The sequence below is a fragment of the Chiloscyllium plagiosum genome, chromosome 5 (genome assembly GCF_004010195.1).
Source record: "Chiloscyllium plagiosum isolate BGI_BamShark_2017 chromosome 5, ASM401019v2, whole genome shotgun sequence".
Taxonomy (NCBI): Eukaryota; Metazoa; Chordata; class Chondrichthyes; order Orectolobiformes; family Hemiscylliidae; genus Chiloscyllium; species Chiloscyllium plagiosum.
In genome coordinates, this window is record NC_057714.1 from 62584817 (window position 1) to 62600663 (window position 15847).

At 40.2% G+C, this 15847-nt stretch overlaps 1 protein-coding gene across 2 annotated transcripts in view; it reads right to left on the bottom strand.

Moving 5' to 3' along the window:
* LOC122549933 (raftlin-like) overlaps nt 1-15847 on the bottom strand; it is a 103514-nt gene that overhangs the window by 32734 nt on the left and 54933 nt on the right. For both annotated transcript variants that reach the window (XM_043690175.1, XM_043690176.1), the window contains 2 exons: nt 9295-9403; nt 3410-4061 (listed from right to left, as the gene is read on the bottom strand). In XM_043690175.1, coding sequence (XP_043546110.1) covers nt 3410-4061; nt 9295-9403 — 761 coding nt within the window. The remainder of the gene's footprint in view (nt 1-3409; nt 4062-9294; nt 9404-15847) is intronic.

Genomic DNA, 15847 nt, shown 5'->3' on the forward strand with positions numbered 1-15847 from the left:
GAATTCAGCACCGCCTTCCTAATCTGCGATCTTCTTCCCGACCTCTCCGCCCCCACCCCAGTCTGACCTATCACCCTCACCTTGACCTCTTTCCACCTATCACATTTCTGACGCCCCTCCCCCAAGTCCCTCCTCCCTACCTTTTATCTTAGCCTGCTGGACAAACTTTCCTCATTCCTGAAGAAGGGCTTATGCCCGAAACGTCGATTCTCCTGTTCCCTGGATGCTGCCTGACCTGCTGCGCTTTTCCAGCAACACATTTCCAGCTATTTGCTTTCTATCCAATACAACATTCTCATTGAGGGGTGGGAGAGGGAAGTGTAAATTCTTCATCTACTTGTTGCTTTAAGCTTTTGGGTTTAAATAAGTGTCCAAACTGACTTGTAAACAGTGACTGAACCGGGCTGAACAGATGGCATAGATGTGGACACTGAGCATTATGCAGGCAATGCCCAGAAAACAAATTATTTCAGTGACCCAAAGATAACCAACGCAGATCAGACTGATTATCGAAAAATGCTACCCAACTTTCAGGAAATGTTGGAAACTCTTCAATCATGTTTTTGCACCATGCAGGGCCTTGGCATAGCTCCATCAGGTGAACATGGTACTTGACCTTCTTCAAGGTTCTTTCAACCCTCTGTTCCATCTCCAAAAGTAAAGGTTTCTCAGTCTAAATACGAAAATGAGCCTGCGCCCAGAATGTGGGACAAGATACGTTAGCACAGGGGAGTCCTCCCCCGTTATACTTCCAGCACCAGAATGGCCCATCAGCAATTTCAAATCTGTGCAATGCAAGTATTCTGAGACAATGGCTGATGCAATGTTTTCTGGCTAAATGCAAGTGATGTCAAGTTGTTGAGGGTTTTTTTGTCAATAGACCTAATGAGATTTCTCTCTGCATTTGTCCCTCTTATCCAATTCTGGCCTCTTCATGTGCTTCTCACAGAAAAACCCACCTTACAGCAGATGTCCACTGAATGACCAGCATCCCTATGCACATGGATGAGGGCAGAGAGATAGGGAAGGTGTCACTGTGATTCTCTGACAGTAACCTGGTGAACAGCATGGTGCACAGGTCCTAAAGGCTATTGCTGCTGGACCGGGTCTGTGGGAGATGGTGACAGAACCAAAAAGAGGGAAAAACATACTTGACCTCACCCTTACCAATCTGTCAACTGTAGATGCATCTATCCATAAAAGTATTGGTAAGAACGACACCGATCAGTCCTTGTGGATACAAATCCTGCCTTCACATTCAGAATACCCTTTATTGTGTTGTGTGGCACTATCACCGTGCTAAATGGACACACTTCAAATCAGACACAACAAATCAAGACCAGAAATTGAAGTGATGTTGTCGACCATCAACAGCAGCAGAATTTTACTCCAGCACAACCTGTAACCTCATGTTCTGGCATTTTCCCTATCCCACCATTAACATTAAGCCAGGTGGTCAAACCTAGTTCAATGAAGAGTGCCAGGAGCAACACAAGACATGCCTGAAAATGAGGATGGTGAAGCAACAATACAAGACTACTTGCATGCTAAACTGCATAAGCAGCAAGTTATAGACAGTTAAATTATTTCATCCACAATACATCACATCTAGCACTGTAATCCTACCATATCCAGTCGTGAACGGTGGTAGACAATTAAACAACTCACTGGAGGAGGAGGCTCCCCAAATATCCCCATCCTCAAGAGTCCAACACAACAGTTCAAAAGACATAGAACATAGAATACAGCGCAGTACAGGCCCTTTGGCCCTCGATGTTGCGCCGATCCAAGCCCACCTAACCTACACTAGCCCACTATCCTCCATATGCCTATCCAATGCCCGTTTAAATGCCCATAAAGAGAGAGAGTCCACCACTGCTACTGGCAGGGCATTCCATGACCTCACAACTCGCTGAGTAAAGAATCTACCGCTAACATCTGTCCTATACCTACCACCCCTTAATTTAAAGCTATGCCCCCTCGTAATAGCTGACTCCATACGTGGAAAAAGGTTCTCATGGTCAACCCTATCTAAACCCCTAATCATCTTGTACACCTCTATCAAGTCACCCCTAAACCTTCTTTTCTCCAATGAAAACAGCCCCAAGTGCCTCAGCCTTTCCTCATACGATCTTCTTACCATACCAGCAACATCCTGGTAAACCTCCTCTGCACCCACATCCTTCCTATAGTATGGTGACCAAAACTGCACACAATACTCCAGATGCAGCCGCACCAGAGTCTTATACAACTGTAACATTACCTCAGGACTCCGGAACTCAATTCCTCTACCAATAAAAGCCAGTACCCATATGCCTTCTTCACAGCACTATTTACCTGGGTGGCAACTTTCAGAGATCTGTGTACATGGACACCAACATCCCTCTGCTCATCCACACTACCAAGTATCCGACCATTAGCCCAGTACCCCATCTTCTTGTTACTCTTACCAAGACCAGGCTGATCACAGCAATCTTCAGCCTGAATTGCCAAATGAATGATTCAACTTGTCTTCTCCGGTGGTCCCCAGCATTATAGATACCAGTCTTCAGCCAATTCGATTCACTCCACATGATATCAAGAAACAGTTGGAGGTACTGGATATTACAATGGCTAAGGGCCCTGACAACATTCTGGTAATAGTAATAAATGTGCTCCAGAACTTCCCACACTGCTAGCCAAGCTGTTCCGGAGCAGTTACAACACTGGCAGCAATGTGGAAAACAGCCCAGGTATGTCCCTGAAAGCCGGGAGGTGCACAGCAAACAGGCGACCAATGTATTAGGTTGGATAGGGGTCAGCGACCCCACAGATCGATGTTCTGTACAGTGCATGGGTCTGTGTGTGAAGTTCTTTTCCTTTGAAGGGCCTCACATCAGGAAGTCCTCCGCCTTCTGACATTCGTGTTGAGAATCCAGGATGTCTCGTGGAGCAGCATGTTTGGTAGGCTAGGATGCTGAATATTACTGAGACAAGGTGTGTCATTGATGAGGCATTTAACAAGTAGTAACTCTCCCTCATTGGCAATATGCTTTTGCCTACAATAAATTTGTCACACCACTCAGCAAAAACACAAATGTTAAACCCAACATTGGGTTAAGTCTCACCGCACTTTGCACACAATTCTAACATGAATCTCACCACAGCCCCAATCATTCAGATCCCTTTCGAATTCTGTCCCAAATGTTTATTTGGAACATTCGTAAACAAAATTAATCTGCGCCTTTGATATGCAATATCATTTCGACACACGATAAGAATTTAAAATACAAATAATCCTTAAATGTTTAGAATTATGAAATATTTAGATTGATATACATAATAAATATTATAACATAAATATTATAAATGTTACATCAGATAAATAGCCCAAAATAGCTCAATCAAGAACGCAGTAATAGCAACTCACCCACATCATTCTTCCTTTCAGTCTCCTCAGGCTTTGCCAATCGCCGGTGTTCTTGCTGTTTGGTGTCAGTTTCTTCGGACACAATCGTTGCTTCAGTTGCTTCATAGTTTTCTGTTCTGTGCTTTACCTCATTGCACTTGTTGGTTGCTATGGGAGACTGCTCCTGTCCAGTCTCACTCTCACCTTCTGCCATGTTACTGTCAAACGTTTCTGCTTGCAATGGAGCTTCTGGTTTATCAGCAACTTTGCTTTCTGACTCACAATCAGCTGTGTTCTTGTTTTTTATTTGGCCAGCACCATTTTGACATTCCTGACTCGTTAATTCTGCCATGGCTTGCCCATTGATTTGTTCATCACTTTTTGCTTGATCTGGAGCACTTTGTCCTTCATCCTGAAATGTGTCCCCTTGATTTATATTTTGTTTCGTCTTCCCCTCTGTAGCTTCTGTTTCCTGACTTTGTGCGAGTTTCTCTCGAGTGGTATTGTTTGGTGTGTTTTGACAAGCATTCTTTCCTCCTTTCTTTGAGTTGTTTTGACATAAAGGACTATTAACGGCTAAGTTTCCTTCATGATTTTCTGCTGGATCAGCAGGAGGGTTTTGGTGTTGCACAAGTCCAACAAACCGTAAACCTTTTCTCGATCCCTCTTGTACCTGATTGATAATCAGAAATTAATTACTTCACAAATTTCATGCTTCTTTTCTCCCCTATCATTTTTCTTCCTCTGAAGACAAGGGGATTGGTTTTCCTTGCCTGAACAACAATTAAAACTGAGGGGAGGGCCCACAATGGGCTTCTAATTTGTAAATAAAAAATTGGCCACAGGCATAAATACTGATGGTAGTTAAAAGGACAAAAATGGTAAAGAAGTCATGGTGATTTTGATGGTGGGAAAGTCACTCAGTTGCACTTCTGGGTATAAAAAGAAAAATAAGCATCATGGGAGGAAGGCTCTTGTGGCACAATGGGGGCCCATGTTCAAATCCCACCTAGTCTAGAAGTAAGAACATTCCTGAACAAGTTGATTTAGGAAACAAAGTCAGGGGAGGCCCTTTCCAACACCATTTTCATTTAGCTCCCTCTTCCCTCGCTTACCTTTGATGGCTTACATTGTCCTTAACAGGCTTTGCACATAGATTATTCAATTGGAAACTTGGGTGATTTATTGGAGGCATTAATAGATGGAAAAAAAAACTATCATTAGTGGCTGGCGATCAGGTGAAAATATATTCCTTTGTGTGTAAGAGCACTTCTGGATGTGGTAAAATAATAAGAGAAAAAGAAAGTTAGGGCAGCCCCCTTCCAACTCCATTTTAATTTAGCCCCCTTCCCATCTCCCTACCTCTCCCTCACCTTTGATGGCTTGCATTGCCCTTAACAGGCTGTGCATGTAAATTATTCAGTTGGAAATTTGGGTGATTTTCTGACAGTGATGACTGGATGTAGAAATATGATGCCTGATTTGGTGATGGAAAATAAAAGTGTTCAGTTGTATGTAAGTGCACTTCTAGAAATATAACAAAAGAAAATAAAAATCAGAGGAGGGGACACCTCAGCCAAGTCATTGATGGCAAAGTTCCTGCAAATAGGACAGGCTAGTGGTAATCCCAGAGATTGGAGTCGCAAACAGGAAAGCTGATGTCTGGAGCTCAGTAGTGACTTGCTTACAAGGCCAGAGTCTCATAATGGCTCAGGGTTCAAGACAGCACCAACTAGCTGTTTGGTTGACTTCATGCACCCAATTAGCTCATGTGAACTGTGGTTCACCAAGCATCGACAAACCATCAGCAGCTCAGCCCAGCGACCATGATAAACATATAGATCTATTTACTGGGCAAAGTATTCATCTATTAGGAACCACTGCCAAGTTTGAGCCTGTTTTCTATACAAATACCCAGGGATATCCATGAACTATGTACTGCATAATGATTAGGATCAGGAATTTTAAACCATTTATTTTGCGTTGTTGCTGTTTGATGAATACAGATGCTAGAGTTTGAAATGTAATGTTTCCGGGTCTACTTGTCTCAGTACCATGCCAGGCATTCCATGTACTCCTTCAATCTGAGTTTATTTTTCACAACTTATCATTATGCATATAAAGTATGTTATCATTAACTTAGCTAAATTTCCAATTACCCTATGAGTCAGCCCAATTTTTAATAAAAGCTTAGGTTTGTTTAACCATCTATTAGCTAGATATTTATTGCATATATTAGACAACAACTAATGAGAACAATTGCTGGTATATTTTCCAATGGTAAATACCAACATTTTATAAGTGTTTGAGTAATAATCATGTAATTATGTATGCAATTGATTATTGTATAACTTTATGGGAGACCAAGGCATTATTTATCCAAAACTATTGCAGGCAACAAATTAGAATTTGTAAAATCTTTTTACGAAATTGTTTTAAATCAGAACATTTATTTTTCCCCCATCCTCTCCACTGTCAAGACCCCACAGAATTTTATTTCATTCAAATCACCTTAACTATTCTAAACACCAGCAGATGGAAAACTAGCCTGTAAAACCTTTCCCAACAAGAAAACCTATCTATTCCAGATATTATTTTGGAAATGTTCTCTGAACTGCTTCCAACAGATTTACGCTCTTCCTTAAGAGAAGTAACACACCAGGTTATAGTCCAACAGGTTTAGTTGGAAGTACTAGCTTTCAGAGCGGTGCTTCTTCATCAGGTAGCTGATGGAGGAGCAGAGCACCGAAAGCTAGTACTTCCAAATAAACCTGTTAGACTTTAACCTGGTGTTGAGTGATTTTTAACTTTGTCCACCCAGTCCAACACTGGCACATCCTCATTAAAGGAAATGACCAATACTGTGCATTGCACTACAGACGTGGTCCCACCAAAGCTCTGCATAACTTCTTTTCTTTTGTATTCAATTCCCATCACAATAAATGCCAGTTTATTAGCTTTCCTCATTACTTGCTGTACTTGATACTAACCTTTTGCAATTCATGTTCCTATGACAACATGCCTCGCAGTTCAGAGGAGCTGGTGTCAGCTACTTCTTTAAGTCATTAAGCCTAAATGCTTTTCCAGTGGAAACCTTGTTAAAACTCTGCTTAAAGCTAGAATTTTTTAAATGTAATCTGTAGGTTTCCATTAAATGCTAACTACAGACAAAATTAGTTTTGTACAAATAAATTGAAGTTCTCTTGCCCAACAACATTCAGTCCTGACTGAAGTGGGTTAGCTCCCTATTCTGAACCCTACCCCAATTGATTGATCTTAAATAATTCACAGGGTAAAAAGTGCGCAGCCATCCCTCTGTCACCTGTTTCTAGTCATGTTTTTCTCAATGCAATCCAATATCAAAGGTGGAACAATTTTTAAACACACAAAGTTTTTTCACTTCCTTATAGCAGCTCGATTTTAGTTCAAAAACCAATTAAGCCTCTAGGGCTTGAGTTGATGTTGACAAATTTGTGAATTTGAAAAGTTGGGGCAACATTATTGACAGAACATTCTTTGCTTAAAGTATATGGTGATAAAAAGTAGTTTCAAAAATGGACTTCCTGATGGATGTTTACAAGCATTCAATCTTGCAGACATTTTTGGGGAGTTGACATTGGAATATTTATTTAATAACATTTTTTTCTGACTGAATGGCAATGAAGGAATGAACAATAAAGGATTTGTTTCATTTACTTTTGCCTAAGGTCATCATGAGAGCAGTTTAATTGGTTGTGTATCCTCAAAGCAGCTTTTATACTTGAGACATGAATAACATGAATAAGAATTCACTCCGGATCCTGGCGACAGTTACAAATAAGTCTCCTGTGTCATAATTTTCCAGTTGCATTTTGAATATTCAATTTTGACAATTATCAGAGAAAATTCAAGTTATTCTATAGTGTAGAAGTGATTTATATATGTTAAATTATTTCTGGTTACTGAGTTGCCATGCAATTACTATTAATGATGTCCTCCTGATGGGTATTGTTTCAACTTAGCTTTATACATTCCAGAACAGGATTTTCTTTCTTTCTTTAGGATATGAGAATATTGTGTAAATATCAATGATATTGAAGTTTAATCATGAATAAGGTTAATCTTTTTTGTGCAACAATAATGTATTGATTGTTAGAATAAATGACTGAGTTACTATTAGAAAAAAACCTCATGATCAATCTAGGAATGCTTTATTCCAGAAGGCATCGCTCAGAATTCACACAAGTCATTAAGCCATACTCGTTACTTACAGCCTGGATAGCTAGGATTCAGAGTGTCCAGACATCATTTGAAATTGTAGGAGGATGTGTTTCAAACTGCTCTACACTGATTCTCCTGGGCAAACAGAGCCACTGACTGCTATCTGCCCACACCAGTTTTGATACCGTTGGCTGCCTGTCCCTGGGGAAACCTGTTACAAGTAAGTCTGTGCAAAGAAGTTCACATCCACCACCCAGTCCCCAGCCACTCCAATCTGTCTAGCAGCTGCAATCAAAATTTCTCTTCAGGCTCATTTGAAAACAGAAGCATTCATTGGCCAAGTGCCAGAAAACTATTCTCTGTCACCTGCACATTACTGAGGACTTCAAGGCAGTTCAAATTAGGCAGAGCTTAGGCAAAATAAAACAGTAGGAGCATGAGGAGGAAGTCACATTCCTGAAAGGAGGTACCTTGTATGACGATGAAAAGCAGCCAGGTGTTGAAAATAGAGAGGGTTAAATTGGATAGGACTCACAAAATGGTGAGAATTAGACTGCAACTTTGTGCTGCCTGCTCCAATGATCTTAAATCAAGTTAGCACATTCTGTTCACTGGCTTGGGACATCAATAAGCAGTCAATAGCTGTCATCATGTTAAGATACCCTGCAAACAAGCCTGAATCTCTTAAGAGTGCTGGGAGTTTTAAACCCACAGCTTAATCTCAATCTCACATACTTATCACTACAGTAACACCAACATCTCACTGCTTACAGACATGGTCAACTATTCAACACTGACAGCCTCATCAGCCAAATAGATTACACAAAAACCATTGACAGTTGGAGGCAGCAACAGCTAACCTGAAGAGGAGATACATACCTGCATATTCTGACCTCCACAAAGGGGCAATCAAGCCATTATAGGAATACTCATTACTAAGCACATGGCCAAAATTAAAGATAATGAGATCTTCTGTTTTCCCACATTGCCCTATTCTAATTTACAGGAAGCAAAGTGTGTCAGGACATGTTTCTTATTTTCCCTTGACCTTAGATCATGACCACACTTTTGTGGCTTGAGGCTGGTTGGTCACCTCAAACAGCAGACAGCCAAACAGAGGGCCAGCAGAGCATGCCTGGGAGCAACTGATTTATACAGAATTTATGACAAGTCCTTCAGCACTATCACAGGACTCTTTAAAGACCTTGGCAAACTTGAAGTCATTGTAGAAAATACAAAACATTTGTGGACTCTCAGTTGAAGCCTGAAGGAACCAACCAACAACCAAATATGTATCATTAATGTTCCCATGATCTAGTCTTGGTGGAAGATCCTTCCTTTGCTGAAGGCATGTTCAAATGGTTTAGAGTGATCATTGGCTGATGCACTGAGCTCTACAAGTATTTCACATCATGATCTGCACTCTTTGGCGCTGTTAGCAAATGTTTACTTCACACTGTTAACATTTGCAACAATATGACATCCAACACAAGCATGCCAAGGAGGCCATTTTGAAGCTCTATGAAAATATCTCATATTAATTAAACTGGCATTAATAAACTTGATTTCCCATAAATTGGCCTCTAGGCATTTTACTGGGCTCACCATTTATAACACTGCAAGCAAGCAAATACAAAAATCATTTCTTGTCCATGATAGCAAGCTGGTTATCTGAAGGAAGAGGAATAAATGGATTAAAATCTTACTTTTTGAAGAATATCTGTTAGCCCTTTTGATTTAAGAAGTTGATTGGACAGCAAACTCAATTCTACTTCAAGGCTGCATGGCTCAGTCTTGGTATCAATCTCTTCAGAGCTGAGAAAATTGAAGAAAAATAGATGAGTTTTGGTGATTCTTAAATATGTTGTGACTAGCATTAATAAAGTATTAAACACTATTTTAAAAAATTCCCCAACACCTCCCCCACCTGAGACATATTATTTTCTCTATCCCTCATAAGCACAACCAAATCCTCTGAAAAGGCAGTGACCTGACCGAAACAGATTGAGTTAGAACAACTGGACCCATGCATGAGCACTTCAGAAAGATGTGATAGTTGAACAGTGCAAAGCTCATGTAGTACCCTACTCACTGTTGCAAGACAGTTTTTGTAAACTGTGAAAATTCATCAAATAAGTTGATATGACAGGAGCTAAACATGTTTACTCAGGAACATTTTGTTGGGAATCTTCTGATAAAATAATTGGGCCATTGAACTTACAGTTCCCAACTATCTTCTTTCATAAAACTACAGAGACTGAATCAGAAACAAATAAAAATTATGTTAAATGCCAACGAACATTGTTAGAACATCCAGATGCTCCAGTACTGTTAAAGTGGATAGCTGATAAAAATCATCAAAAATATGGAAATTACTTCTGATTTGCTTTTCTGACTATAATATTCCCTTAACTCCTTCATAATCACATTTGCTCCCTCATTGAAAATCAGTCATTCCATGTTCAGCTAACAATACTCCCAACCTCCCAGCCAAGGTAAAGCAGGGCTTCCTCAAGCATCTACATCCATTTATAATTTTATGGATTGAACATCAGGCAAATGACTAAAAGCTTTTGTTCTCAAACAGACGTTTGATACTTGCCATCGAGGAAATCCAACACGGATGTCCAAATCTTAGAGTAAACAGTGTAAAGCATTGTTTCCACACAATGATCCTATTACTGGATAACCAAATGTTGGCAATATTACACAGGCATATTTGAAAGTCACATGCAGCTTTGTTATGCATTATAACGATTAGATATTGATTTTCCCTAGAAGTTCTTGCATAAGCCAACTGATTGATCCTGAGCACTCTAATTTTCAGTGTTCACAAAACAGTATTTCTACTCTTGGCATGTAATAGATTATTCCAAGTTGAGGGCATTCAGGAGTTTCAATATTATAACATAAAGTATACACTTCGTGTCAACATTTGGTTCTCATTTCCTGAAAAATGATTATATTTTTACTTCCCATCTGTTGCTTTCCATAATGTTAAAGATTAAATTACTATGCTTCAAAATAACTATTTTATGGAGAAAGTCTTTGAAGAGGAATTTATTTTTAAAGTAATTCGTGTGGTGAGATATTTCTATGTGACTAAATAGTTCCACAGGTCATCAGCAGGATGCACTAGGCTCAGGAAGACATTTGCACACGAAGTGTGAGAAAAGAACTGGGACAAAGTCACCTTGCCCCACATACTCAGAGCCAATTACTCTGATGCTGAGCCCTACAGCCAGCAGATTCAGCTATCAATGTTGTGCAGATCCTGTGAGCCTGGATGCACACTGTTGTTCTACAGGGCTTTCAGTCTGTTGACTACTTTTGAAGGATCAGACTGCTAATTGAAGGTGACACAGAGCCAGGGCACGTTTGGAGGCAGCTGGTATAGGGCTGCTTTCCTGAGAACAGCAACATTGTTGCCAATCATGTTAACAAATGGGATCTATAGTATGGGCATGTCAGCTCACTACACTTTTCAGCTACTATTCATGATAAAGATTGAATTCACCATCTTCTTCAAGGGTAGGATATGACATGACCAGTTTAATCTCATATAGTAGAGATAAACCACTTCCTGATCTAGCTGTGAGAGCTCCTGCAGTTAACAAGATTTAGCTTATTGCACATTAATAATCAGTTACAGGTTACATTGATATGATAGACATTGTGCACACACACTAAGGCAGACCAGATGTTACATCTCACTCTTTCAGGATTCAATGCTGTTCTATCTGTAAAATCCATATTATATCACTGTAGTGGTTAGTGTTTATGGATCTCACGAGTAATAATTCTCTCAGAACATGTCAGACCCAAAAGTTATATTTCTTTGAAATCAAGGCCGACATTCCATTTGCCTTCCCCGCTGCCTGTTAAAGTTTTAGTCTAATTGTTTCTGATTCATGACAAGGAAGTCTAAATCCATTTCCCAATTTAAATAATATTCAGCTCTGCTTTCTGTGAAAGTGAATAATCTCAGACTTTTCCAGATTATACTTCATCTGTCATGTTTTCTGCCACTTGCTTAACCTGTCTATATCCCACTGTAGACTTTATGTATCATCCTCACCAGTTATCTTTGTACACATTGTTTGTGGCCCCAAGACTACTCCCTATGGCACTCCACTATTTACAGTTGGCTATTCTGAAAATGTTCCATTTCTCCCAACTCTCTGTCTTCTATTATTTAGCCAATCCTCTGTCTATGCAAATGTACTACTTCTAACATCATGGTATCTTGTTATATAGACTGACATGTGGTACCTTATAAAATGCAGTCTGGAAGTCCAAATATATTACTCCCCCTTTATCTATCCTGCCTGTTACCTCCTCAAAGAATTCTAAAAATTTTTCAATCATGACCTCCCCTTCACAAAGCCGTGCTGACTTTGCGTGATCACATTACATATTCCTAAATGCTCTGCTATTATGTCCTTTGTGATAGACTCTGAGATTTTCTCAATGCAGGTGTTAAATTAACAGCCTATAGTTATCTTTCTTTTGTCTTCTTTGCTTTATGAATAATGGTGCTACATTATCAGTTTTTTCAATCTTCCAGCACTTTTCCAGAATCAAAGGATTCTCAGAAGATCATAATCTTCATTTCTTATTAAGTTAGGATGCATCCTATTGGGTCTAGGGAACACATCAGTCTTTAGCTCCATCAGTTTCCCTAGTAGTCTTTTCTCGAGAGACATTTATTATATTTATTTCCTCCTCCCCTTTTGCCTCTTAATTTTTTAGTATTTTTGGAAGACTGGTGTAAATTATTTATGCAACAACTCTGCCATTTCCTAGTTTCCCATTATTATTTGCCAGCCTAATTCTCCCACAGGTCTAGATCATTTTGGCTCCTCTATTCCTTTTTATAGTTTACCCTGAAAGGTTATCTTCTCCCTATTTACTACTTTTCTCATGATCTTCTGTCATTTTTAAAAGTTTTTCCCAATCTTCTATTTTATCATTAATCTTTGACAGATTGTATGGTTTATTCTTTCAATTCAAGGAGAAAGTGAGGTCTGCAGATGCTGGAGATCAAAGTTGAAACTTTATTGCTGGAACAGCACAGCAGGTCAGGCAGCATCCAGGGAACAGGAGATTCGACGTTTCGGGCACAGGCCCTTCTTCAGGCCATTCCTGAAGAAGGGCCTGTGCCCGAAACGTCGAATCTCCTGTTCCCTGGATGCTGCCTGACCTGCTGTGCTGTTCCAGCAATAAAGTTTCAACTCTTTCAATTCAATGCTACTCTTAACTTCTATGGTTAAACATGGTTGGCTTATCCCCTTCTTAGAATCCTTCTTCGTCAGTGGGATATATCTCTTTGTTATGAGCTATGAATTATTTCCTTAAACATTTGACATTGTTAGTCAACCATCTTTCCTTTCCCAATTCCTTTCCCAGTCCACTGCAACTAGCACTGCCTTTACTCCTTTGTAATTATTCATATTTAAGATTAATTTGTTTCCAACCCAGTTTCTCCCTCAAATTGAATACCAAATTCTATTATGTTATAGTCATTGAGATAATTTATTACTCCTCTCTGATTACACATTACCAGAATTAGCCTGATCCATGTTTGGATCCACAACATATTATTATGGTTTGGAGGAATATGGAGGGTAAAATGCATTGATATGTTCAATTAGTCAAGATTGTATTAAATGGCAAAGCAAGCTCAACAAGCTAAATAGGCTATTAATGTTTGTTGCATTGTCACCTTACGGATAAGATGGACTAAACTAAGGCACAGTCTGCCCTCTCAGGTCAAACAATCGTAGAATCTTAGAGTTATACAGCATGGAAGCAAACTTTTCAGTCCAACCCATCCATGCTGACCAGATATCTAAACTGATCTAATCCCATGTTCCAACATTTGATCCATATCCCTCTAAATCCTTCCTATTCATGTCCCCATTCAGATGTCTTTTAAATGCGCTAATTGTACTGTCCTCCACCAACTCCTCTGGTAGCTCGTTCCATACATGCACCACCCTCTGCCCTTTAGGTCCCTTTTAAATCTTTTACGACTCAAGTTAAAAATATAAAATTCTATCAGGTCTGACACTCCAGGGAAGAAAGCCCCAGCCTATTCAGCCTCATCCTATAGCCTCCAATGCTGACATGCTTGTAATTTTTTTCCAAATCCTTTCAAGTTTAACATCTTTCCTATTCCAGGGAGACCAGAATTGAAAGCAGTATTCTAAAAGTGGCCTCACCAATGTCCAGTACAGTTGCAACATGACATCCTAATTGCTTTCCTCTATGCACTGACCAATGAAGGCAAGTGTGCCAAATGCCTTCTTCACCACTCTGCCTACCTGCAACTCCATTTTCAAGGAATTATGCATCTGTACCTCTGAGTCCCTTAGTTTGGCAACAGTCTCCAAGGAGTTACCATTAATTGTCTAAGTCCTGGCCTGGTTTGCCTTACCAAAATGCAGCACCTTACTTTTATCTGAATAAATTCTATCTGCCATTCCTCAGTCCATTGGCCCATCTGATCAAGGTGCCATTCTATTCTGAGATACATTTCTTCACTGCCCACTAGACCAATCAGGACAGGAAGATCTCTACACCCAAAGAGATAATGAGAAAAGATATACGTCTGAGGCTGGGAAAGTAGATTAGGGGAGCAAGCTAAATAGTCAAGGTTGGCAAGACAATGGCAGAGAACACAAAAAGACTTATAAATTAAACTGCATTTATTTCAATGCAAGAGGCCTGACAGATAAGACAGACGAACCTAGGGCATGATTGGGAACATGGAACCTGGATATCATAGCTATTACAGAAATGTGGCTTAAGGAGCTGGCAGCTTAATGTTCTGGGATACAGGGTTATGGGAAGGATAGAAAGGGGGGGGGGGGGTAGCAACACAGGAGGGGGAGTGGCGTTTTTTGTTAAGGATAACATTATGGCTGTACTTAGAGAGGATATTCCTGGGAGAACAGCCAGTGAAATTATATGGGTGGAACTGAGAAATAAGAAAGGATGATCACCTTATTGGGATTGTACTATAGGGCCCCCAAATAATCAGCAGGAAATTGAGCAGCAAATATGTAAGAAGATCTCAGATATCTGTAAGAATTGGGTTATAATGGTGGGGGATTTTGACTTTCCAAACATAGACTGTGTTAAGGGCTTGGATGGAGAGGAATTTGTTAAGTGAGTCATAGAGGTCAAAAACACAGAAAAAGGACACTCAGTCCATTAAATCTGCACTGGTCAAAGGTGAACATAAAAGGTTTAATTCTGAAGAAGAGCAGAGGCCTACTTCCTGGTGTCCTGATTGGTATAAAGCCAGAATCATGTTTAATTAATTTGATTGAAAGTTGGTTGGCTGACAGGAAACAAAGAGTAGTGATAAACGGCTCCATTTTGGAATGGCAGGCAGTGACCAGTGGGGTACCACAGGGATCAGTACTGGGACCGCAGCATTTTATAATATATATTAATGATATAGAAAATGGTATTAGCAATAACATTAGCAAATTTGCTGATGATACTAAGCTGGGTGGCAGGGTGAAATGTGAAGAGGATGTTAGGAGATTACCGGGTGACCTGGACAGGTTAGGTGAGTGGTCAGATGCATGGCAGATGCAGTTTAATGTGGATAAATGTATGGTTATCCACTTTGGTGGCAAGAACAGGAAGGCAGATTATGACCTAAATGGAATCAATTTAGGTAAAGGGGCAGTACAAAGAGATCTGGGTGTTCTTGTACACCAGTCAATGAAGGTAAGCATGCAGGTACAGTAATGAAGAAGGCTAATAGCATGCTGGCCTTCATAACAAAAGGGATTGAGTATAGAAGCAAAGAGGTTCTTCTGCAGCTGTACAGGGCCCTGGTGAGACCACACCTGGAGTATTGTGTGTAGTTCTGGTCTCCAAATTTGAGGAAAGACATTCTGGCTATTGAGGGAGTGCAGCGTAGGTTCACGAGGTCAATTCCTGGAATGACGGGACTACCTTATGCTGAAAGACTGGAGCGACTGGGCTTGTATACCCTTGAGTTTAGAAGACTGAGAGGGGTTCTGATTGAGACATATAAGATTATTAAAGGATTGGATACTCTGGAGGCAGGAAACATGTTTCCGCTGATGGGTGAGTGCCGAACCAGAGGACACAGCTTAAAAATACGGGGTAGACCATTTAGGACAGAGATGAGGAGAAACTTCTTCACCCAGAGAGTGGTGGCTGTGTGGAATGCTCTGCCCCAGAGGGCAGTGGAGGCCCAGTCTCTGGATTCAT